The sequence below is a fragment of the Cyprinodon tularosa genome, unplaced genomic scaffold (assembly GCF_016077235.1).
Source record: "Cyprinodon tularosa strain WSP-4 unplaced genomic scaffold, ASM1607723v1 ctg133, whole genome shotgun sequence".
Lineage (NCBI taxonomy): Eukaryota > Metazoa > Chordata > Actinopteri > Cyprinodontiformes > Cyprinodontidae > Cyprinodon > Cyprinodon tularosa.
In genome coordinates, this window is record NW_024038148.1 from 1,117,140 (window position 1) to 1,142,740 (window position 25,601).

The 25,601-nt window shown below is 37.1% G+C and overlaps 1 protein-coding gene across 1 annotated transcript in view; it reads right to left on the minus strand.

Annotated features, from left to right (window-relative positions):
- Window positions 1-18,864: 18,864 nt before the first annotated feature.
- The window catches only part of LOC119778402 (glypican-3-like), a gene marked incomplete at its 5' end in the record, with an annotated part of 64,173 nt that continues 57,436 nt past the window's right edge, over window positions 18,865-25,601 (minus strand). The window contains one exon of the mRNA XM_038277610.1: window positions 18,865-19,656. Coding sequence (XP_038133538.1) covers window positions 19,481-19,656 — 176 coding nt within the window. The remainder of the gene's footprint in view (window positions 19,657-25,601) is intronic.

The following is a 25,601-nucleotide window of genomic DNA, read 5'->3' on the forward strand; positions in this document are numbered from 1 at the left end:
AAAACAAAAAAAAACTCCCCGGTGGACAGCCAGGAGTGAGTTCCGGGGACAAAGAGCCGGAGAGGAGGAACACCAGGGATGGAGCTGGGAGGAGGAACCCCACTAACCTGGACCTCCAGGCTCTGTCTAGACCAGAGGGTTTAACCACTGCTGAAAACCAGGACTGGATCTGAGGGTGGAGCCAAAAACACCACTACATGCAAACAACTGATAAACACAACTAAATGATCTACAGCTGGGTGATTCTACAGCTATCAAAGAATATATAACCCAGGCAGAGATAAGAAAAACAAAAACAATTTTTGTTTTTTTTGTTTTTTTGTTTGTTTTTGTTTTACAGTGTCCTGTCTGTCAATCTGGCAATAAGAATAATTTTCTGGATGCCAAAAAAAGTCCAACAAGTTTTGCATTCACAAGAGGAGCAGTATGGCTACCACTTGATTTATGCATATAAATTGCTTTGTTATAATTCATGCAGGGAGTATTACAGTTTATATAGACACTGCAATGTAAGTAGAACAGGAAAAAAGGGAGAAAAGATGAAAGAAAGAGGAGATAAAAGGGAGATAACTCTAAACATCTTCAGTCTGCTTCATCACCTGTGAAGACATGTAAAAACTGGAAAAGCTAATCCATGCAACGTTTTTTTCACAGGTCTGCCTAAAAAGAGGATCAGACAGCTGCAGCTGGTCCAGAACGCTGCTGCCCGTGTCCTCACTAAGACTAAGAAAGTAGAGCACATCACCCCAGTTCTAAAGTCCTTACACTGGCTCCCTGTATCTCAGAGAATAGACTTTAAAATACTTCTGTTAGTCTATAAATCTCTGAATGGCTTAGCACCTAAATACATCACAGGCTTGCTATCAGTATATCAACCCTCCAGACCACTCAGGTCTTCTGGCTCCAGCCTGCTCTGCATACCTAGAACCAGAACTAAACATGGAAAAGCAGCATTTAGTTCCTATGCTCCACTTATCTGAAACAAACTTCCAGAAAACTGAAAAAGTGCAGAAAGCCTAAGTTCCTTTAATTCAAGACTAAAAACACATTTGTTTAGGATTGCCTTCGGCTGTTCTAGTTAAACAGTTCAACTGAAACATCATTAGTTCAACTTTTTTTTTTTCTTTAGTCCAACTGTCTTTTCTGTTTCTGCATTTTTTATTTTATTTATTTTTTTCCTACTTGGTTGATTATGTTTTATTTTCCTATATTTTAATCATGTAAAGCACTTTGCATTGTCTTTGTACTGAATTGTTCTATACAAATAAATGTGCCTTGCCTTGCCAAAAGAACAGCACAACCAATGGATATAGTAAATGAGATACAGTAAAGTATTACCTCGATACTATCGCTGAAGTATAAGTAGTATTATTTAATCTGACATGTATACTGTGGTAGCTGAAGATCAGAATATGGGCTTTCTGTATGGAAGTAAATCTCTAAGTACCTGGAACCAAGCACCTGTAGTTGTTTGTGAATTAACTTGTGCATGTAAAGTTTATCCAAAGGCAAAATGCTCAATAGTGGTTGTGAAGAGCCGAAGACGCGTCCCTCCAAAGCACAGAGGCGAGCTCCGGGAGACCCAAAGCCCCAGATGCCCAAAGGGATCCAACAGCAAAGGTGCCCAGGAGGGGTCAACCCAGGAAATCCGCACAATATAAACAGAACAAACTGATAAAAACCCGATTCTACAGCTATCAAATACTGTAATTTATAACCCAGGCTGAAATAAGAAAAACAAAAACAAGTTTTTAATTTTTTACCCATGCTGTACTTACCAGCAGAGCTGGGTCCAGTACCCCAAAGTATAAGTAGCTCTACTTTATTATATTTTTAATACAGTAGAAATTACTCAAGTAAGTGCAAAAAAAGTATTTGGTTAAAGCCTGAAAAAAATAAATAAATAAACAAATCAATAATGTAACTGAAATATAAGAAATCCAGGTAGAGGAAGCACTTTTTCTTTCTAACATAAAACCTATAACCCTAGTGCCTACAGTAAAATTATTTACTACTTACTGAATATTAGCTTCACCTACAGATATAACTGGAGGTACAATGAACTCTCATTATGACATAAATTTGAAAGTCAAAGGGAAGTCATATATAAATTTCAAAATAATTATGTCTTAAACATGTATATAAATGTACTCTTTATCAGACAACATCGTCCCAAAAGTTAGAAAATGTCTATTAAAAAAATCCTGTCTTAAAATCTGTGTAATTTTTTTCCCCCCTTATCTTCTGCAGGCCAGTTAGTTATACGTCAGCCTGAACACCTAAATTCAGCCAATCATATATCAACAGTCATCTGTCAATCCAATTTTTTCAGTCATAGCGTCTTGATTCATATGTCGCAGCTAATATACGCAACGGTTGAAATAAGAAATAAGAATCATTTCAGAATCAATCAAGAATCAATTTTGAAAATTTCTATCTAAACAAAAAATCCTGTCTTAATATCTGTGTGTTTTTTTCTTCCCCATTATTCTATGCTGGTCAGTTAGTTATACATCAGCCTGAACACCTAAATTCGGCCAATCATATATCAACGGTCATCTGTCAATCAATTATTTCAGTCATACCATCTTGATTCATATGTCGCAGCTAATATACACAACGGTAGAAATTAGAAATCAGAATCATTTCCTTTCCCATTGAGTTGCGTCCCAGTGTTCACGGGGATGGACGTCTGTGTCTTCAGCAGGCGTAGAGCTAACAGAACTGGCAGTGTTGCGAGGCAAGGGCTCAAACATGTACGGCTGTAAGCCTTCTACACCAAACCAAGCTTCTGCCGCCCTGGCATCCTCTTCCACAACATCTTCATCCCCGCTTTCACTGTTGTTTTTTATTTTTACATTTTTCACTGTTAACTGACTTTGACTTTGGAAGACAATTCCTAACACACAGGCAAGGAAACTTTAACTTCATTAACACCCCATTATCTATGTATATAACAACTAAATGTTTATGTTCACAAATAAAGTGGCAGCATTGGTATTTTTATTGAAGTATATGTATATTATGGAGACAGACACATAAACCCCCTGTCTCTGTTCTATTTTGGTCAAATTAATAATATAAAAAAAAAAAAAAAAAAAATGAAAGAAATTTTTAATTACCATTACGTATACTTTTAATATAAAGGCCAGCAGTTGCAACTGTCCCTTTTCCTGTCAGCCATGGTAAAACCTCAGGTGCTCTTGATCCAAGCTAAATATATAAGCTATAAGTAAATCTATCATTATTTTACCTATATTGGTACAGACAATAATCAAAGCTTAAGCAAACTGACTGCCAATCTGGCTCCCTGAGCAAAGACCCTTAATCCCGGACTGCTCCCCAGGCGGCGCACAATAGCTGCCCACTGCTGCCCAAGGGGATGGGTTAAATGCAGAGGGTGATTTTCGTTGCTCTGAACTTGTGACAGTGTAATGACAATAAAAAAATAAAAGAAAAATATATATATTCCATACAACGAGGTTTTTTTTTCAATAAATTCTGAAGCAGCTCTGAAATATTTTCTTTTTCTCTCAAAGGGGTGTTTATGTGTTAGGAGATGTGCATAATGGGACACTTAGTCACACCTATAAATTAATGCAGGTAGATAATCATCTCTTTATGGTTCCCTGCATGCCCCTATTTCTCTTTTATGCCTTAGACTGACAGAAAACATACCAGAACAGACCGACATACCTGAGTTGGAACGTAAAGGTCTTTTTATTCAGACCCTTCTCCTCCGATACCCACAAATAAACCCAGTGCAACCAAAAGATTAACTTTATTTTTAAACAAAAAAAAGTTCTGTGCAATCTAATCTCTTTATTAACACAGCCGGTCTATGAAGGCCTGTGAAAACAGCATGATGAACACCAAGAATCACAGCAGATAGCTCAGTGAGGAAATTCAGATGTAGGTTTATTGCAAAGATAATATATAAATTGATATTCAAAAACCTACAGGGTGCTCGATCATCCACGTTTCAGATAGTTTAGCACAGCGATAAACATAAATAAGCAAAGAGGGCATGCAAAGACAGAATATATCAGAGAAACTGTCAGGGGTACTTTTGGGGGAGCTGCAGACTCTCATAGCTCAGGTGTGAGAATCTAAAGACAAGCATCAGCATTTTATAAATATGGCAAGAAAAGCAGCTGGTGGAAGGAAAACAAAACATCCTGTTTTAAGTTAGCCACAAATGAAATGTATAGAAGGCAAGTATGTAAAATAAGGTGCTCTAAAAACAGAACTAAACAGTTTTTACCTTTTTGCTAAAAGAAAAGAAAAAAAAAATACACACAAACCCCCCCCTGAACATTGAATACATGATCCAACTGTGAAACATGGTATGAGTAGAATTATGCTGTGGGGTGCTTTTCTTGAGCAGTGAGGCTAGCCCGAGTTTAAGTGAAAATAGATGCAGCAAAAATAAAGGAGAAAAACTAGAGGAAAACATATTAGTGGGTATAAAGCAGCACAACTATAAACATACAACTAGATCTACATAACAGTTTGTAAACTGTTAAAAAAACATAGAAGCACAGTAAAAACACGTGCGTCTCAAATGTGAAGTACAATACGAACACACATTGTGGATTAACCGATCTATCTTCAAGCATCACACCACAACCATCACCAAGACTTCTATAATGCGGTTTTATTGGCTAAAATCTTGAATTGGGGGGGTGCATGTGAATATGATGTACCAAGATATTCACATTTTCTTCTGGGAAAAAACTGAAAACCTTGTACAATTCCTTCCCACTTTCCACCAAAACAACCCATTTAAACACAGAGATTTGTGATTGTAATGCGGCAAAACATACAAAACTTCAAGGCGGACTTTTCTATGGCAGCATACAGAACATGGATCAAATCCTGACATGTGTTTTTGTGTCTGTGGGGTCCAAAAAACACAGGCCTGTTTCTTACCTAAACACAGAGTGGCCTGTGTGCTGTTAGGGCTGTGTCTCTGCCATGCAGCTACCTGTCATGTCACTGTTTTTTTTTTTTTTTTAAATCTGAAAGTGTGGGCAAGTCTAAGGAGATCCTTGCCCTTAATATTCTGGTAATGCTTATTTAAATAAAAACATGTCAAATGCACATCCATCAAAACATTGGTTCCCTCTTCTTTGTGTTCCAGAAAAAAAGATGTCAACATCATGTTGCAGTCAGAACTACTTATATTGGTTAAAAAGCTAACTATCTCTGATGCTGCTCTCTGACTCTGACCTTTGCCCTACCTTTGCAGCAGATTGTTTTTAAGACACAGATAAAATATTTTCCCCTAAAATATAAAGAATGAACTATCATATCGAGGAACCACAGCATAGAATTAAAAGCTCAATTAATTATTGATATTTTTTGATGATAGACCAAAAAAACCTAAGCAAGGTGTCATCTGCATAAAATCTAATAATGGGGGGAAATGTACCATAAGAACAGATTATAATGGGCCTAAATGAATGTTTTTATTCCATTATAGCAATAAACACCCCCTGTGATTTAAACATGCCTGGACTTGTAGGGTGCTTCAGTGTGCGTACTCATGTGCGCTTGGTTTTTTTGGCAGGGTGGGGGGGTGTAGCGACACTCGGCAGAATGACATTCCTCCCTTTGTGTCCGCATTCCTGAGGCGGCTTCATTCAATCTGTGTGACTGCTGCTGGGTTCGCTGAGGATGCAGGAGCTGTGTGCGCATGGGAGAGCGTGGGCCTGGCCATCCTCTCAACAGGCCAACAAAGGCTTAGAAAATGGTTTAGTGCCACGGTAATTAGACGTGAATGAGCTCTGAATGACATGACATGTCTCATGCTTTTTTTTCTTTTTTTTTTCCGCGGCTGAGGAATTTCAACACCCAGCTTGGTAAAAATCGGACTGGACTGGAGAGCCAGAGGACATTCATGGCACTGAATTCCAAAGTTATTTTGATTTCTATGCACTGTTTGATGACCCTTCTAACCCTTGAAGGGATCGGGGCTCTATAGAACTGTTACCATGTAGTTCCTTGGAAAAACACATCTAGCAGAGATGCAGTGAACACAAACACAATTATTAAACTTAAACAACAACTGCTTTCCTCCACTGCCCTTAAAAAGTTCTTGATGGATGTTTAGATTTTGGCACAACAAGCTCTTTTTCTGCCTCCCTAAAGACAATGATTGTATGTTTGAAACCCCAAACGCAAGACAGATTGTTGTGTAGACTCACAGACTGTTGACATTTTTTGGTCTCCCTGAATGTAAATAATTTGGTTTAAAGAAAAATATATATTTTTTTCTTATTGGCTGTCTAAACAGACATATCTTTCAGGGTTTTCTTTAAGTCATTTTCTAACAAGAACCAGTAAATAACCCATTACTAATTAACCCATTAACCTTAAGAAGCAGTTGCAGGACACAGAGGTGCAGGAGGGGTGGATTCAGGAGAAGCCTTATGCTGTGGCCTTGTTGAGGATCCCATTTACTGTTGGCTTGTGCCCTGTGCAGCATTGTCACATATTATTGTTGCGTTCTACATGGTTTTGTCTGTAGGTTTGGAGTCTGGAAGCTGGTCTGTGAAAAAAACAAGTTGTATTAGGGGACAATAAAGTCTAATAAGTCTTATCCAGACGAATCAGAGCCAAATCTGCTTGCTCTATCATCATTGCAGCATCATTGTGGAAATGTTTAATAGGTAATTTATATGAAGTGACCTGCATCTGTAATCTGGATAAGATTTTGGAAAGTTTGAGTTGGTTGGATGAACTTTGACTTCACTTGATGCAAATGAAAAGAAGTCTTCAGCTCTCAATAAGTCTTAGAGACAGTGTGATGATGTGAAACAAAGAGAAATCAGAGGGAAATGCAGGTTAATCAATGTGCATACAGACGTCCAATGGTACATAAAACTATCAAAATGTTTGCGAACAGAATCAAGGTTAAAGATGCAAATCTTCTTTCATTAAACTTCTAAAGGAAAAGGAAATGTTTGGATAAAATTATTGCTATACTGCACTTTGCTTAAAGAGGCATTACAGAGTTTTCTAATGATACTGCCACCTGTGGCCGAAACACAGAACTGCAGCATTCTTCTGCTAGTTCTCATAGCTGGCGCTCATGCTTCATGATTTTTTTTTTTTAACCGTTGGTCACTCAGTTGAGCTAGATGACGGGCGCTTCTGAGTATCCACAGTATCCACCTTGAATATGACGCTTCACTCGATTGCTCGGTCTGACCCATTCAACATGGATGCACTTCACGTCACATCCGGCGAACAGCGCGGGAACTTCTGACCCAAAGTAAATTCAGGAAAATAGGATAAAGGCGTATAGATGCATGGGTGCTGGAATGCTGAGGTGTCAGTCTGCTCATCAAGCAATGATTTAGTCATAAATAGTCAAATGAAAAGGATATTTTAGACCCAGGTAGGTAGAGTACCCAAAACTCTTACTCACGTTATATTAGCACTAGTATAATTTTTTTTACTGAATAAAAGTAAAAAAGTAGTCATCCAAGAATTGACTCAAGTAAAAGTACTACTTGAAAGGCTAATTGAATACTGAGTAACTGTTGGGTAGTAACATCAGATGCTTATAAATGATGCTGGTAAAAATAATTGTACCTTTTTTTTTTTTTTTAACAAAAAGTTTAGAAAACCAGTCCTTACAATCAGAACGGTATATGTTAGGACAGGGTAACAGATTTCCGATGTTAATATCTACCGTTTACCGTATGTTCACCTCATTTTGGATTAGTTCAAATAATTCACAGAGGACAGATTAGTCAGAGATTTTAATCAAATAGGATTAATACTTTACAAGAAAATTACTCAATAAAAGTAAGTATGGCACTGTAAACCTACTCCTAAAAGTAAATCTTTTTGTAAATGTTACTGAAGTAAATGTAACTAATTACTATACACTTCTGATTTTAGATATTTTTCAGTAAAAACTGTCAAAATGTCTCTTTAATTATAAACTTTATTATAGTGACTATGAGTTCCTGAGGGGTTAATTTCTAATTGTCTCTATATTTCATCTCAGATTGATTTATTCTAGTGTTCATTTGAAATTAAACTTAATTTTGGGAAAAATACAGAAATCATTGCTCTATTTTTCTTTCTTTTACTCTCCGTGGGAGTAAAAGAATTTCAGTTAGATTTTCTCATAGATTAGGGACACAGATTTATTACTATACATCAGCCTATCAGCACAACAGTAGTGAGTCACAGAGATAATGCAGTGATTCCTCACGACCTGCTTTTCTCCTGCTGACTAACAAACTGACCTTTAACTCGTGTAATGGTGGCTGTTCCAACATTGCCCCAATATTACCCTAAGAAAACACATGGACCCTGCATTTCAATGGCTATTCTCAAGCATGGCATTAGCATTCAGAAAGCAACCCCCCCCATCCCGGGCTGACTGCTGCTCCCCCTGCAGCCGCCGTTTGCTCATCTCCTCATAATCAGCCCCTCTTACCATCTTAAAAGCTGCAATCCAGCTCAGAAGTGAAAAGCACAGCTGGATGAGGATGGCGTTTTTATCTGGATCTGCTGGGAAGAAGGTGTGTGGGTGTGAATGGTTACACCAGAGGGTTTGGGGTACGGCAGTTTTTGGAGTGTTTTCAGAGGCAGACGTGTGGAGCTGACCTTGTTAGGAGAGCAGACTAGCTTTGAACAGAGGCAGAACACAAACAATTAGGACTAATGAACCTTATTTCATTGTTTGGGTGTGAATGAGCGTCTGCTACCTGGTAAAGGTGAAACTAATTTGGCTCACCTAATTAATTATTTAAGACTTTCTTTTGTGGAGCAGCCATCAGAGGAAAGGAATATAAATAAAGACAAATTCACAATTGACTTAAAGGATTCTGAGAACTCTAAGTACAGGGAAATATAAATTTAATGGTTCACGGAAGGCTTTGAAGAGAATCGGGGTGAAAAGCACATAGAGCAATATATTTGCAGGACAGTTTGTCCTCATAAAAGCAGCATGCCAACTATCTTCTTTCTCCCTCTACAAATGGTCAAATTTGATGTATTTCACCAAGTTTAAAGCACTGATTTGCAATTGATTAATATAAAAAAACTATTTTTATATATGAGTTTGCATAAAATAATAAACTTCACAGCCTGTCTGGATTGTCAGGGACTTTTGAAAACTTTTTTTGGGGAAAAAAACACTGAAAGAGGCGCAGCAATGAAAATCAAAACAAACATTGCTTCCCTCAGCATCATTATAACATTCTACAGGGCTGGGGTTGCAGAAATATTATAGTGAGTAGTAGTAATAGTGAGTGCAAAATATGTTTTGTTTTAACTAGGATTATTTTTCCAACTAATGGATTCGTCACTTAGAGAAGATTTTATACGTTAGTTAAGTTAAAATTGAAGAGTTCTGGAGAGAATCTTTTGAAAGACAAAAAAAAAAGGTTTTAAATCATAAATGGAAGCTATTTATGTATTTTTAACATTCTGGCATAATTGCTGCTCTGTGGGCCTTCCTCTCTCAGCTATGACATCTATTAGAGTCTCTATACTCCAGTTAACAATTAATCAGTTACTAAATGAATAGAAGGTTTTTTTCAATAATTGATTACTGATGATTAATCCCATTCATTGTTTAAGCCCTAGACGTCCTACATTCAATTGGATAAATTGAAAGCTGAAGCTTTTGTAAAGGCAGCCTCACTGTTGTAGTGCTTTAAATTTCTCTTCATGCTCTGATGATAAGTTTTGCATGACAGTCACGGTGATAAGACTGAACCGCTTTTTTTGTGTTCCCTAATTAGTTCCGTCCAAAGATAATCCATTGATGTTTTGTTTCACTCTGCCTAATCAGAAGTTGGTGACTTCTCTCACACCAACTTAATCTGCAATTAAACATTGTTTGTGGTTAAATGAGAGCTGTTAATTAGTCACGGAGGAAACGGCTCTGCCTAAAAGAGGTGAGAAATCAGGAGCATGTGAAGATATTTGTGGCTCATATGCTATTTTTTCTCAATTCTCCTTGCTTTCCTTCAATTATAGGCATTATAGAGCTTTAATGAGACACACCAAAACAAAGTGCATGATTGTGAAGTGGAAGGGAAAGGATGGGTTTTAATGTTTTAACTCTGCAGGAAATCCCAATCAATTAGACAAGGGAACACAGAACAGAGGACATGAGAAAAGTGGGGGAGATGTTTAAAGAAGAGTTAGGTAACAAAAATTGGTTTGACAAAACTTTAAAGTCGTAGGGAAGTGGCTGTTCCAACCGTTGCATTCTCAATTCTTGTGAGTGGTGCACAACTTTACACAAGTGAATAAAGTGAATGTGATTGGTCGTTTATCAAGAGGGCGGGATTATTGTGGCGGAAGGTTCGCAAGCTATTTGGTTGTGGCTGGTTTATCGAATGCATCTTGCTAACTAGTTAGCAACTTAGTGCTAGTTGGTTCCCCGTGAACACTGGGACGGAACTCAATGGGAAAGGAAATTATTCTTATTTCAACCGTTGCATATATTGGCTGGGACACATGAATCAAGATGCTATGACTGAAAAACATTCGATTGACAGATGACCGTTGATATATGATTGGTCGAATTTAGGTGTTCAGGCTGACGTATAACTAACTGACCAGCATAGCATAACGGAGAAAAAAAAAACCACACAGATTTTAAGACATGATTTTTTGTTTAGATAGAAATTTTCAAAATTTTGGGACAATTAAGTCTGATAAAGAGTACATTATGATTGACATCTAAATATGACTTCCCTAAGACTTTAATAGTAAAAGTTTCAAATGGCTGTTAATCTACCACAATGTGGCCGTATATATAAAGGAAGAAATGAATTAAGCAAGCAGTGGTTAAGTCAAAACCTTAAATGATTATATTATTTGCAGACTTTTCTTTGTTTGGAAGGCCTCCTTCCTATGACCTTAATCTTCAGTTCGCTCTGCAGATTCATCATCAGGATAAAGTCAGTTCTCCAGCTGAGCTAACTTTGGTATTTCTTTTACAGCAGAAAAAAAAACTGTAAGTTAGATAAATATATATATACACTTAAATTTTACAGAAATTCAAAACATTTAGGGATAAATATACAGTGGACGCACTGTATATCCCCCATGCACTTTTTCCTCCTTTTGGCACCTTCGTTTGACTATTGAGCCAATGTAACAAGTTAATTTCTCCACTGTGATATCAATAAAGTCCATCTTATCTTATTTTATCTTAATTTCTCACATTGGAGGAGATGACTAACTCCACAACTCAGGTGGGAGAGTCTGTTAACAGGGCAACACTAATTCCTGCACCGTTAATCTGGGAGAGCTGCAAGTAGGAAGACATTTTTGGAAGCTAGGGATGTTTAGCAACAGCCATGCAGGCTGACACAGCAAGCATGATGAAGGAGGTGCTCCAATCAGATGAGACAAAAACTGAACTTTCTGGCCTTCGTGGAAAAAATAAACTGCAGATCACCGTAAACTCAGCATGAAACACGGTGGGGTCAGAAGGACTATAGCTAAACATAGAGCAGCCTGAGCTACTGTGGAATGGTTCAAAGGTGTTAGAGAGAAATCTACACCTTAACTTAAACACCAAACAGATCCAGTCTCACCGAAGACGTGTTCCCATTAATGTTTTTTTTTTTTTTTAATGAGAAGAGCTTGATGGAAACAACAAAATTCTAATCAAACAACTACTCAAAAAAGTTATTATGTTTGCCTGGGGTGTTTTTTGTTTGTTTAAAAAAAAAAAGCAAATGTTCTTAAGAGGAGATAAGTTCTGATGAAGTGAACATTTATCCCAATCCCCCCACCCCCACCCCACCCCCAACAGATAATCTATTTCTGCTGCTGTATTTTTCTAGCTGACCTGACAAAGTAAGAACTTACCTGGTTGCAACACTTTCAGCATCATTAAAGCCTACATTACTGATCTGTGATCTACACTAGTTTGCTAACTCTACTTTCTGATTACTGTATACATTTTAGGATATTTTCAGTTGTTTTACTCAGCTATAGCTCAAACTTTTAAAAGTTTACAGCTCACCATTTCTATTCGGGGAAACCTTCTGAACGTCCAAAAAAACCACATATCAGACTCAGCCCAGTGGGGAGATGCCATTGGTCACATTTATCTATCTAGATAGGTAGAGGATAGGTAGTATCTCTAAGTGCTACTTTTGTTTCTAGCACTGTCAGATAGGCTACCTATATGAGGTGCACTATAAATATTATTTAGTATTATCATTGTAATTCTTTAAATAATTATAACCTCCATCTAAATGACTTAGAACCTCCTCTTTCTTTGAAGACCACTCTCAAACAGCCAGTAGAACACGCAATAAGTTCATTTTAATGGGCTGAACTAAACTGGGTTGGACGTCTCAGCTTTTGTATATTTATCTTTGTGGATCACCCTCCATACCGTATATATGTACCGTATTTTCTGCACTGTAGGGCGCACTGGATTATAAGACCCACTGTTAATGAATGGTCCAGTTTTTAACTGTTTTTATATGAGGCGCACGGGACTGTAAAGTAGATATCATCTTCTTGCTTCCTCCACTTTCGTACCAATGATTCATTAATATTGAACAGTCTTCCAGCTGCTCTATTCCCATAATTGTACTGACTGACTGATAGCCTTGAGTTTATACACACACACATATTACCCCAACAGGCTCCTAACTACAGCAGCCATAATGCTGAGAGCGCCGTGGTTCTGTAGTTTACTAAAGTCTTACTAAAACACTTTGACAGAGCGCCTAGTGCCACACCAAATCACTTCGAGGTCAGTTAGCTAAACCGAAATAATCCATGAAAAAGGTGCTCCGGATTATAAAGCCCTTTTAATTTTCTGAGAAAATTAAAGGCTTTTAATACAACACAGACACACACACACAAAAAGACAATTGTATGTGAAATTTAACACCTCTTTTTTGGAATCTTTGAAGATCAAGCCCTAACGGTTGGGGCTGTAATCTGTCAAAAATGTCAAAACAATTTAAAGGTTTGAAAACTTTTGTAATGTGATAAATATTTACACACTTAGACATTTTAAGAAGTGCAAAAAAAAGACTTAAGTTTCACCAAAGTTGTCTAAATAATCTAACATCAATCTTGACGCCATTCTCTCTTCACATTAGAACTAACTGTGGTTCTTTATTTCAAACGATTCAGCAGTAAAAAGTGGAGGTCTCCATAGACTGGTCTCTTTAGGACCTTATGTGGATGTTGTTGTAGAAATTGGCAGCTGTTGCTTAAACAATGATTTGTCTTACCGATTGTCAAAAGATGCCTGGAGTCCTAAAGGAAGAGTCACGTCTGAGGTACCGAGAAACAAAACACTAAAGACGTGCGAGAGGACACTGAGTGGCTTTTTGACACATTAATAGCTGTGTTGTTGCAACGGCAACACATCAACATGACCTCACATGTTCTGTAGAAAGGTCAATAAGCACTCAAGAGTTTGAGGTAATGTTCTTTTTTTTAAACAGGGCTGAGCAGCAGCTGCGCAGAGGGGCTGTGAAATGACACATCACAGCTCAGGGTGGTCATAAGTACAACAGACCCAACCTGACTCCACCCTGATCTAATGAAGGCTTGGGCTGGGGGGGAGGGGGGGTTCTTACAGACTATAAGTGTTCAGAGGTGTTTCCTTCTCTACATTTTTTTTTTTTTTAGAAAGGGTGCTTTTGTTAATATTAAATAACTTTAAAGAGGAGTAATTTAATAGATAATTTTACAGAAAGAGGTGTAATTTATGGAGCCACAGACGTGCCAATAAAAAAATGAAAATCCTTCAGAAAGAAGTATAATAATATATAGAAACTCAACACTGACACATTACATGAAATTAACGTGGGTATGTAACTCTGTATAATAAAAAAACTCTTCCAAAAGGTTGTCCCCCCCTCCCTGAGATGTATTTTGGGGGCATAAATCCCTGCCAGATAACGCCTCTCTGATCTCTTATTGGTCCACTAAGAAAAAAGGCCCCGAGGTGAGCTGAGACTAAATACAAACAAACTGTTCTCACTAGTTCTTCTGATCTTTTCATTTCAGACCTTCAGAATTTTTTTTACAGTATAGTTTTCTCATTAAAGTGAGGAAAACCTGCACAATAATTTTACGTTATGTGGCAGATCTGCACTTCTGAAATAACCAGAATGTGGGTAAAAAACAAAACAAACATAAATACAGAAGCTCTAAAGTGTTTGCATTGCTGTTATAATACCAGGTTTTCGTGATATTAAAATGAAATCTGGCTAAGTTATTATATTTTTTTTTATATTCTAAGTTTAGGATCAAAGTATAGATGAACACCGTGAGAAGTTGAAGACTTTAATAAAAGAACAACAATAAATGTACAAAAAAGACAGATGAGGAGTGAAGACTGGGCATGGAAAACGGAAACTAAAGAAATGAGAAAACAATGGCATGACTTTACAGAAACACTGACTTAATTAAACTAAAACAATATGGCAAGAACTACAGAAGATCTTGGAAAAATAACAAGGTGCTATAAAAGAAAATAATACATACTGAAAAACATAAACAAAAACCTAAAGATAAAAATAATAAAACATGTTTTATATTCAATAAAATAAAATTGAAAAAAAAAGTAAAAAAAAAAAGTCTCCTTCAATCAATAATCAGTTAGGCTAAGAGGATATTTTCTGAGATTTAATTGTTTCCAACCTTTATTTTTTAAAAGCTGTAGTTGGTAAAAAGATCCTGAAAGATAAAAACATGAAAGTATCAATCAGGAGAAGGAGATATGGAACAACATAGACATTTTAAAAACAGGACATCTCTCTTTAATTAAGAGTTTTTTGGGTAATTCATATATTTTTTTGTTCATAATTCAATATACTGGTTATTTCTCATTCAGCCATGTCGCTGATTTGTGTCTCTATTTTTTATTTTTATTTACAAACAAAGTATTGTATTTTCCAATAGCTTTATAGTCATCTTCCTATTCCTTTATACGTATTTATTTTCCTAAATTCCTTTAATATTGGTTGATTTAGTCATACATACTTAATGATTTCTTTCTGGGATTGATTGTTCCACTCTTTTCCTCACTGTAAAAATGATTTTATCACTACTTTGCTTCATAATACACAGAAAGTAGCAGCGCAAATTAAGTACAACACAATTCTTTTTAGGTGGAAAACACTGAACGCTGAAAATTATTTTTTATAAAATCTTTATTAAATTAAGAAAGAGGCACATCTTTTTGGTGTTAATTTATTATTTCAGTATTTTTTATTTTTATTTCATTTTTACTTCTGGTTTTAAATTCTTTGATAGTTGTAATTCCTTTTTATTATTTATTAATAATTTTTTTCTGTTTAGTTTTTTTGTTTCAGTTATAGTTCTAAAAGAACACATAACAAAATAAATATATTTTGACAAATAAACATATATTTTTGTGATGTTTAAAAATAGAATCCAGCTAGAGTGTCAGTATTTGAATGTGAATTCACTGTAAAGATCTTGAAAAGTGCCTTAAAATAATGTTATAAAATATTTTAACTAAATAAATACATATAAATATGTACATAAATTAAACAGGGGAATAAATGTTCCTGCATATAAAATAATACTTATTTTTTCTGTACAAATTCAAACATTAATTATGAGGGCAGCTCAGATTATCCTCTAAACTGAAAATGACTATCCTATTGTGAGGATTTTTTGAGTGTAATAAAAATATATGTAAAGTATATATTTAAAAAAACAAACAAATACTGAAATGTTTTTAGTCTATTATTACAAATTTGCAACAGCTGCTCAGCCCGTTTTTCTCTCTTCATATGATGAGTTAAACCTGCAGTTTTGCACATTCAGCTGAAGTCAACAGCTGAAAACATTCAGTTTTTAATGAGCATATGGGAGCTGGTTTATCATTTTATGCCACGCTTCATTTATAAATCTCAGCTAGATTAAACCAAACATATCATGAAATAGGACTCCTACTTTGTATCTAAAAACTCAAGAGACCCAAAGATCAAATGCAACAGCCAGAGTTAACAAATCAGCGAGCGAAAAGCACACAAACAATTTTCTTTTATAAGAATGTGTATTTAATTTTTACTACTTGCTTTATGCACAGAGCTAATAATAAGGTAATAAACCAGTAGCAAAGCATCACATTTCAGCCAGCAGTTCAGTTCACACACTAGAAGATGTCAAAATGAAGAGGTTTTTATAAACATGGCACCAACACAGAAACACATATATCTGTACAGTTGTCAGGCTGATTTACATATAGAAAGCTACCAGCTTTACAATCAGAGACTTAAAGCACAGCTTCTGAAAGGACAGCGTTTTTAAAGTGAGAGATGAGGATCCTTGAAGTGAGGTTCTGTTGAAAGGTAATTGGTAGTTAATATCTTACCTGAGGAGGAGAACTTTGTTTATCATAAACCCAGATGAGCCAGTGGCACAGACTGAAGGTAAGGGGTTATCACAGAGGAGCCGAGATGCTTAAAACAACTTCTGCCTCAGATATTATATGCTAACTATATCTTATGTACCTTTAAAACATTGTTATTTTTATACAAGGGGTTACTTATGCCAAAGTTAATGATTATTTACAAAGGATATAGAAATAGAGGGTGGTGCTCCACCAATGATCCTCCTGAATAAAACGTGGAAAACTTTTCATTTAAGATTAACTATCCATCTAAAATGGGCCGAGGTTTAATGAGTCACTCTAGCTTTTTTTTTTCTATGTTATCCTTGTTTTATTCATTCTAAGATTTGTTGATTCTGATTTCATTTTTTATTTAAAGTTGAATTTGTTTTATGATCCAAGTGTTTCATTAGGGAATTCTTTCCACATTAATTTGTTGTTTTCATCTCCTTTATTGTTGTGCTTCCTTACAGATAAACATTAACTTATAGTCTGATCTTTGTCCCAATATTCACTCCTTAGTATTTCTGCCTGTTTTACGCCACTTCTTAAAGGATTAGATTGTTGATCTGTCGTGGCCCTTTCATGTTTTCTTTTTTTGTAATTACACTGTTTTGTTCACATAAACTTAATTTAATTAAATTTTTGTGTGAATCCAATTCACATCTTAAGGCAATTTAAAAAGATCCAATTTATTTACACTCAGTTCAGTATAATGCAATCATTGAGCAGCTTCGGTGTCAGTTACATACATTCCAGCTGGATGTTAGTTCTGAAGCTGTACAGTCTGGCTTACATGTGGCTCTGCCTGCCTGTGTTTGGGCCATTTTAATAAAAAGGGACCAACATTTGATCAGAATGTCTGATCTTACAGCTGTATTTAAAAGTCTCAAATTTCCTTAGACACTTGCTGTCAAAGCGCAGGCCAGTCTTTTAGCCTGGCCACTAGTTTGCTCCTCGATTTGTCAATTTGAAACCATGCTGACTGAAAACCCAAACATTGTTCTTAAATCAGGAGTGGATCATGTCGCTTTGAGCTCCATTCTGGACCCTGAAATGGACTTGGAAAACCGAAGAGCAGACCAGACACTACTATAAGAGGACGTGATGTAAGAGCAGCAAAATTGAGTGATAGAAGAAGAAAAACAAGGAAAGAAGAGAATTTAACACATGAGAAAGGCTAAATCCCAAACCGGCCTTAAACTCTTCCCCTGAGCACTAACCCTCTGTTAGCGCGTTTCCATTGAGGGTCCACCACATTAAGGGCCGTCCCAAACCATGTAATGTAGGGATGCACAATATAATCGGCCCCCTATCGATATCGGCCTTAAAACTGAATATCGGACATCGGCCACCCCACCGATATTTAAGCCGATATTTGATCAGCTTCTGAGTTTCTAAAGTCTAAAAAGAAAAAAAAATACTACTTCTTCTTCTTCCTCAAAAACTTCTTTTTTACAGACTTAAAAACTTTAAAGACGAGGGAAAAAATATTGATACATTAAAATATCACAATATCTTCATATGCTGGTATATTGCCATTTAAAAACCCCATATCAATCTCTTTTACTAATGAAATATTGCTATATGTCATCGTTATGCTACGAAATCCCCCGAAAATTCACAAAATTTTGCCATATTTTTATATGTTGATATATTGACGCGGTATCGATCTATTTTACTAACAAAATCTCACAAGAATTTGCTAAATATCACGAGAGTTTGTAACAGAACGATGAAATTTTACGAGACTTTGAAAATAAAATAGATCGATACCGCGTTTTTAAAAATCTATTTGATATCAGCATATGAAAATGTATTTGAGTATATTATTTTTCAAAGTGTCAGAAATGGATAATAAAACTGCTATTTTCAATGACTACTTATTTTTGTCCAGCTTTAATATCGGTATCGGTTATCGGCTACATGAGTTTTAAAATATCGGCATATCGGATATCGTGCATCCCTAATGTAATGGGTAGGGCAAGTGGACCGTTCAGCCCCTAAATAGCGATTCTGCATCAGTGCAGGCTTGCTGAAATTTAGCAGCTTGTGTAACGGCGAGCTACCGGCGGAAGAAACACGTGCATCAAAATCTAAGTTCCGCTGGTTTGCCGCATTTTCATCACGTTAGGAAAAACATCATTGATCTCTAAATGGAAGATCCTCTTTGAAATAGTTTCATTTGACTGGATATATCTATTTTCAAGAAAATGTTTTGTATGACGCACCACAGAGCTACAGCCAGGCACATGCAGCATCACTGTGTTGCCATAGGAACGACTGCTTTCCCTTGCGTTGGGGGGAAGAAGCAGTCCCATTCACGTTTGTATGACACGAACAATCCAGGCACCTTCCACAAGTGTGAGTGTGACTTAATTGTGACGGACACTCAATAGTTAAGGGATAGTGCTTAAGGGTTAGCGGTTTGGGATTCAGCCATAGACTTGTTTTTCTGTTTTTTTTCCTTTCTTAATCAGCGTAACTCCAGAGTAATACTGCCCCCTTTAATGATCTCTTGCATCTGCATGATGCTGCTTTTTGTGCTGCAGGTAACAGATTTACTGCACGCAACCTTTTAACAGAACCTCACTTTGAATTCTGAACTTTCCCTTCAAATAGGTGAGTCCTCATTAGCTTTCAGGTCCAACGCTTGCAACAGATCATTCACAGTCATGAAGGAAAATGGCAGCAGCTGACATTCACTGGCTCAGCACTGACTGAGCCTGCACTTTAAAAAGGGCCTGGTGTGTTTTAAAGGCCTTATTTACACATCCGTAGTTTTAATAAACAACCAGCGTCTCTTTTGTTTTATTATTACTGAGAGGGAGTCGGTATATGAAGACAGAGAGTACAAATTATTTACAACATGGAATATCAAGTGTGCTTGTTTGGAACGTCCCCAAATTTGAATGGAGCTAAACATGTTTTACTATTGACGAATTAAGAGGAAAGCTGGGTTTTTTTGGTTGTTAATGCTTCCTTTGATGGGCCACCAAACTGAAATCAGGACCCAGAAGTCCGAAATGTTTGTCACCTTCCATTTCTATGCAGGGATATAGAGTTAAAACAGGAGTGGCCTCGTCAGTGGTGCCATAGCAGAAGTAGAGCAAGTGTCGCTGGCATGGCTGGAACCAGGCTGGTCCTCTGCAGCGGAGCAGCAGGGGAGTGGACCCCTCCCATCCCGGCGGTGGCCAGCCGAGGAGTCAGCAGCTGCTCCTGGAAGGTGAAGTCATCCATTGCCAGGTTATCGGCGAGGTCTAAGAGGGAGACAGACAGAGCAGGAGACGGAGGAGATAATGAGGCGAGGTAAAAGAATGAGAAATATGAGGGAAGCAGGGGATGGGGAAGTTCAGAGCAAACACAGAGAAAAACACAAAAACACATGTCCGCCTTGCTGATGCGTGATGTCTTACGCAGCTGTAAAAATAACGACACATCAGGAGAAACCGGAGCTCCTCATATAACCAGATGCCGCATGTTATTGTTGCAGATGCACGTTGAGCTGCACACAAATTTATTTGAGTCAGAAAACTGCTGCAGCATCTGCCGAAAACAGAAAATAAAAAACCACAGAGGCTGCATGAAGTCACGTCTCAGACTCTGAAACAAGCAGAAAATCTGACTGATGCCATCTGTGTCTGCTAAAAATCTGACTCTAAATGGGGGAAATGATCTTTTATGACACGACAGATGCTCTTCACTAAAACAAGCAGTTTGTGAAATCAGAAGACTTTTAAAGGGTCGATCATGTGTAAATCTCGGGTCGTCCCTAACAGGATGATTTGCGGTACGCAGAAATAGCTGAGATGGTATTTACGACAGCTACACACACGGTGTTTCCTCAGATCCTAAAACAGTAAAACAGCATGTTTCTGGCCCTTCCCCAGCATGGCAACACTGCGAACACAATAAATAAAAATGTCCAAGGAGACTAACTGCTCTGCTGATCCAACTGCTGTTAACAAAGGAACGGCTTTAAAACAATGGTTTTGAACTAAAACCAGATATTTACACACTTCAGATTTTTTTATTAGGTTTTTGACATTTACCAAGACTTATGTTAAATGTTTTAGGTCACTAAGGATTATCAGAATAATCTCTACCTTCTATATCAGGGGTGTCACATTCTTTCACATTCAAGTCATCAGGTCTTTAAAAGGGCGGAATCAACTGCATCAAAACAAAACTTTTCATCCTTTCCTTTATAAAAAGAGCACTGAGACGGACCGATACAGGGTTGTTTTAAGGCCAATCCTGATACCTGTTGATATTTTTGGGTCGATTCTTAAAGTCAATATTGATTTTTCTTCCTCCATTTTACATGCTAAAATGAAACAACAATGAAAAAAATGTCACTCGAGCAGTAATTTAAACATAAAAGGAAACATTTCGAAACAAATAGAAGAAAACAACAATAGATGGCAAACGGAGGGAATGTAAATACATGGACTGTGATCTTGTGGCATGGCTGCTGAATTCACTAATGAATCGATAAACATATGGGGTGGAGGTTTTTGAGGACCCAAATGCAGAGATCAGGAGGCTGAAGTTAATCTTGTAGATTTAATGAGTAACTGAGGCTAAATACAAAAATACAAAGAAACAAATGACAAGAAAACATCAAGGGAAACTCACATGGGGAGCCAGAGATGAGGAAGCAACAAACAACAACAAGGAACCTGAGTGACTGTAGAGGTGGTGTATATAAGGGGAACAGAACAAAGGATGGGCTTATGAGCTGAATATGGAGCAGGTGTGAATGAAACTAACTAGAAGGAAGCCAAGGGGAAAGGAAACAAGGGGGCAACAGAGAGTAACTAAAGACTGCTTGAAAATAATGGAAAATAAACCAAAGATAAAAAAAAACCAGAACAACTGAAAACTAAAACCTAACAACTGAAGAGTTCCAAATAGGGATAGGCATAACAAAATAGGATACAAGAACTACAAAAAAAAAAAAAAAAAATGCAAATATCGGCCATAAAATGTTTGCGTATCGGTTTTTTGGAAATTAAGGACCAGATAATTTGCCATGAGGGGCCATATTCGACCCGCAGGCCTTTAGTTTGACACGTGTTTCCTATATTAGAGGGTAGTCAGTGACCGATTTTTTAAAATTCTTTCAAAACCTTTAAATTCAGAGTTTTACTTCCCACAGGATGTTACAACTACAAAGGTCTTTGTAAGTCAGTTTCCAAAGTTGAATCTACTTTTTATGTTGCTTTAGAAGTATTGGGTTCTTCCTTTGTGAGCGGCCTTTTAACATAACCCTCTAAGGCATCTATAAGAAAAGCTTTTTTCTTTTTTTCTTTTTTTGAACTTAATTCACTGGAACAATAAAACTACAACAACTACATAATAAAACTACAATTACAACTGCAATTCTGTATGAAGTAAAACTAATAAATAAAAAAAAAAAAAAAAACGCCACCAGAAAAGGTTGTGAAGTGGAAACTGTGGAATAAACTAACAGCTATAAAAGAATAATGTCCTCCTATCAGGTCAAATTAGCTCAGAATTATTTTCTTCTTGCTGGATTCATATGTAAATTTAAGAGTAGTGTGATAATAGTAATTATTGCTAAAATCATTTTTATTACTATTTATGATATAAAAAAAATGCTGACCTTGCTATTTTTTTATTTTATTTTAATTTTATACAAAGAAATTGTAGAAATCAGATATATTTAGTTAAATACTCCACTATAGGAACATATTCACTGACACTGTTTGTATTTGATATAAAGCTGATAGAGTAAAGAACATAAAATTGGGCTATATAAGCAAGTATAATAATATGTAATGTGGTTTTATGTATTTTTATTGGATTATTTGTACTGATTATGGGAGAATATGTGGTTATGGTGAGTCTATATGTGGATAAAAATATGGAATAATTACACGTCTATAGTTCTATATCCACTCCTTTGAAGTACAATATGTTACATAAAGTAATAGAATATAGCTGCAAACTCTTGCTGTGGTCTATTTATTTTTGTAGAACAAAGTAAAGCACATCCTCCTTCAACTTTAGGGATTAAAAGAAATAAAAAAACTGACTCTATGATGATATAAATCTGACCTCCAAAGGACTGAAGCACACAGATTCTACTCTGTCATAATGTTAGAACAAAGCCAAAATGAAAAGGAGAGCAGAGAGACTCGCTGTGACTATTAAATTTCCCCAGCAGTAATAAATAATTGCTTCCTGTATATCTTTTCCAGCCTCAGGTGAATTCTGGGCCCCTTTTCTGTGTCATCATGTCTCCTACCTTGCATGAACCCGTTTGGACCAGGCTTTTGCTGTCAGACTCAGCCTCACGTTTCAAATCAAGAAAACTTAATTTCACAGAGAAAAATCTGGCTCTGGCTGTAGATTAGGCATTAATCATCACCTCTCCCCCAATCTGGACAGACAGTGTTTTGCTGACATGCTGCATTTGCTCAGACAGTCAGATTCAGCACCATATATTTCCACTGGTCTCATCTGATCATTTATTTAAGCCATTGGATTAAAGATGCTTCCAAACGTCCTGCCTGTTCATGTTCTTTTCTAAATGACTGTCATGAACTGTAGGGCTGCTCAGTAATCCAGTGGGTAGCACTGCTGCCTTGCAGCAAGAAGGTTCTAGGTTTGATTCCCAGCCTGCGGTCTTTCTGCATGGAGTTTGCATGTTCTCCCTGAGCATGTGTGGGTTCTCTCCGGGTACTCGAGCTTCCACCCAAAGTCCAAAAGCATGACCGTTAGGTTAACTGGCTTCTCTAAATTGTCCTTAGGTGTGAGTGTAAATGGTTGTTCGTCCTTTTTGTCTCTGTGTTGCCCTGCGATGGACTGGCGACCTGTCCAGGGTGCATCCCACATCTTGCCCCTCGCACCCTGCTTGGGATAAGCCTGACAGAAAATGGATGGATGGATGTCATAAACTGTTATCATGGTAACGCAGCTCTGTTAAGGCTTAGATTGACACGGATGAACATAGCAGGGCTTTTATTTCTCATTGCAACATTACAAACATCAAATTGTGGACAAACCTTCTGAGATCGATGAGTAGCAACAGGTCACTGCTGTTGCCTTTCCATCTTGGCATGCAAAGTGCCCCCATCTTAATTTAGAGCAGGTCAGTCCTGCTGATGATCAGTTCATTGTTTGATAAGCAGCACAGAGCTGCTAACATCTCTTCTTACACCCATGGAAGCAGGAAAGTTATTACTTTGTTTTTTTCCCCCAAAGTACAGGTTCTCAATATTAGGTGCTGCTTTTGTTTAAAAAGTACAGACAGCAGGAAATCTATTGTGCGTCTTTGTAAACCTCATGCCTGAACATTTTCACTGTGTCCTGATAGCTGATACTGTCAAAATAATGAGGATATTTTTTTATACGAAGACTGTAGAATCTAATCTGGTTATTGAGCCAAACGGATCAGAGATCCCACTGGTTTTGCGACCTGAAACCCTCTGAGCCTTTTTGGGAAGGAACTACAGTGAAACTTGATATTTCTATGGCTCATCTGCAGTTAGTGACTGATTATCGTTTTTTGGAAATGTAAGAAATGTTCTCATCCCAGTGTGCCAAACACTTTTTACTGATTTGCTTTATTTTCCTGTTTATTTATGCTACTCTCTTGGGTGTTGGAAATAAAAGATAAGAAAGGTAGAAATTTATTTGGGGGACACTTAATCACAGTAATCTCCACTCCTCTGTCAGTTACAGAGAAAATGAAACATGAAGTGAAGATTTTGTTTCATATTATGATTTACAAGCAAAAGAAAAATCCTAAACTAAACCTTTAACCCTGCCTTTGGATTCCCAAATGTTCTGTAAAGCAGCAGCAGCTTCTTGGACACCTGCTGGTCTCTTCTTTCTTCCTGCGGTGCTGCTTTGCATCCACAGCTGTTTGCATGCTGACGCTGAGCAGGCTGTCCCTCTGTTAGAGGCTGCTGTGCAGAAAGTCAGAGACTGGATTGAAAGGACTGAGATATTAGCTGGGAAAAAAGGATATTTATAATAATAAAACTGCATTATGGTTAGGAGTGCCAAGAATGTGCTGAGTCGTCACCCTGAATTTTTAAAATATCAGCCTTTTTACAGACTTAGTTACTCAGCATATGCAGTGCCTTAGAAAAGTATTCATATGAGGTAGAAGGAAAATCAGATGATTAAAAAAAAAGCACGGTTTAGTGGTATTTTCTGGTATGTCACTATAGGTTTTGTACATCTTAAGATTCAAAGTTTTTTGCCTATTCTTCTTTTAAAAGTAGATTAGATGAAGAACATTCGTAAGCACGATATCACTTTGATTTTGTCTGTACTTTGACTAGGCCGTTTTAACACATGAAGGTTCTCCTTAATATTTAAGCTTGTTGACCTGTTGGACCAGTTTTTTTCTTACGCAGCCCTTAACTAGTTTTCTATCAAAACACGGTGTGTAATGACACCGTGTTTTGATAGAAAACCTGGAGAGACTCACACATTTATTTATACAAAAAACACATTCATATTCTTCAAAATATTTCTATTTAAAGGAATAGTACACCCAAAACATGATTAGCCTTCATTTTCTACTCACCCCCATGCTGAACAAAACTCTGGAGTACTTTTTTGATATCTCAAATGCATCTGGAGATCTGGGAGGCTTCTTGCTGTCTGCTGACATTCAAATAATGGAGGTCTATGGTGACCGAGACAGAAAGGTCCATAAAAGTCCACAAAAACGTGTCAATATTCCTCCATACTGCTCGTCCAATGTAATCCAAGTGTCCTGAGTGGGTAGCATCCAGAATTTACTCGAAACGAAGTCATTTAGAACGTTTTAGAGCCTAAACAGTAGTGTATAGGATTTCCTAATAGCGCCCCCATGCGCGCTCACGATTCTACGGAAGCCGGCAGACCAAACCAGCGCATTCAGCTCGGCAAAGAACTCATGCTCTTCCTCAACACTGAAGTCCTCAGACATTTTTCTTTCGTTGTTTCTTTCTTTGCACAGGTAAACAGCACATTTCTTCTTCTACGCTTGCATTATCGGCAGAGCAGACGCTGAATGCGCACTTTCTTCCGGTTTGGTCTGCCGGCTTCCGTAGAATCGTGAGCGCGCATGGGGGCGCTATTAGGAAATCCTATACACTACTGTTTAGGCTCTAAAACGTTCTAAATGACTTCGTTTCGAGTAAATTATGGACGCTACCCACTCAGGACACTTGGATTA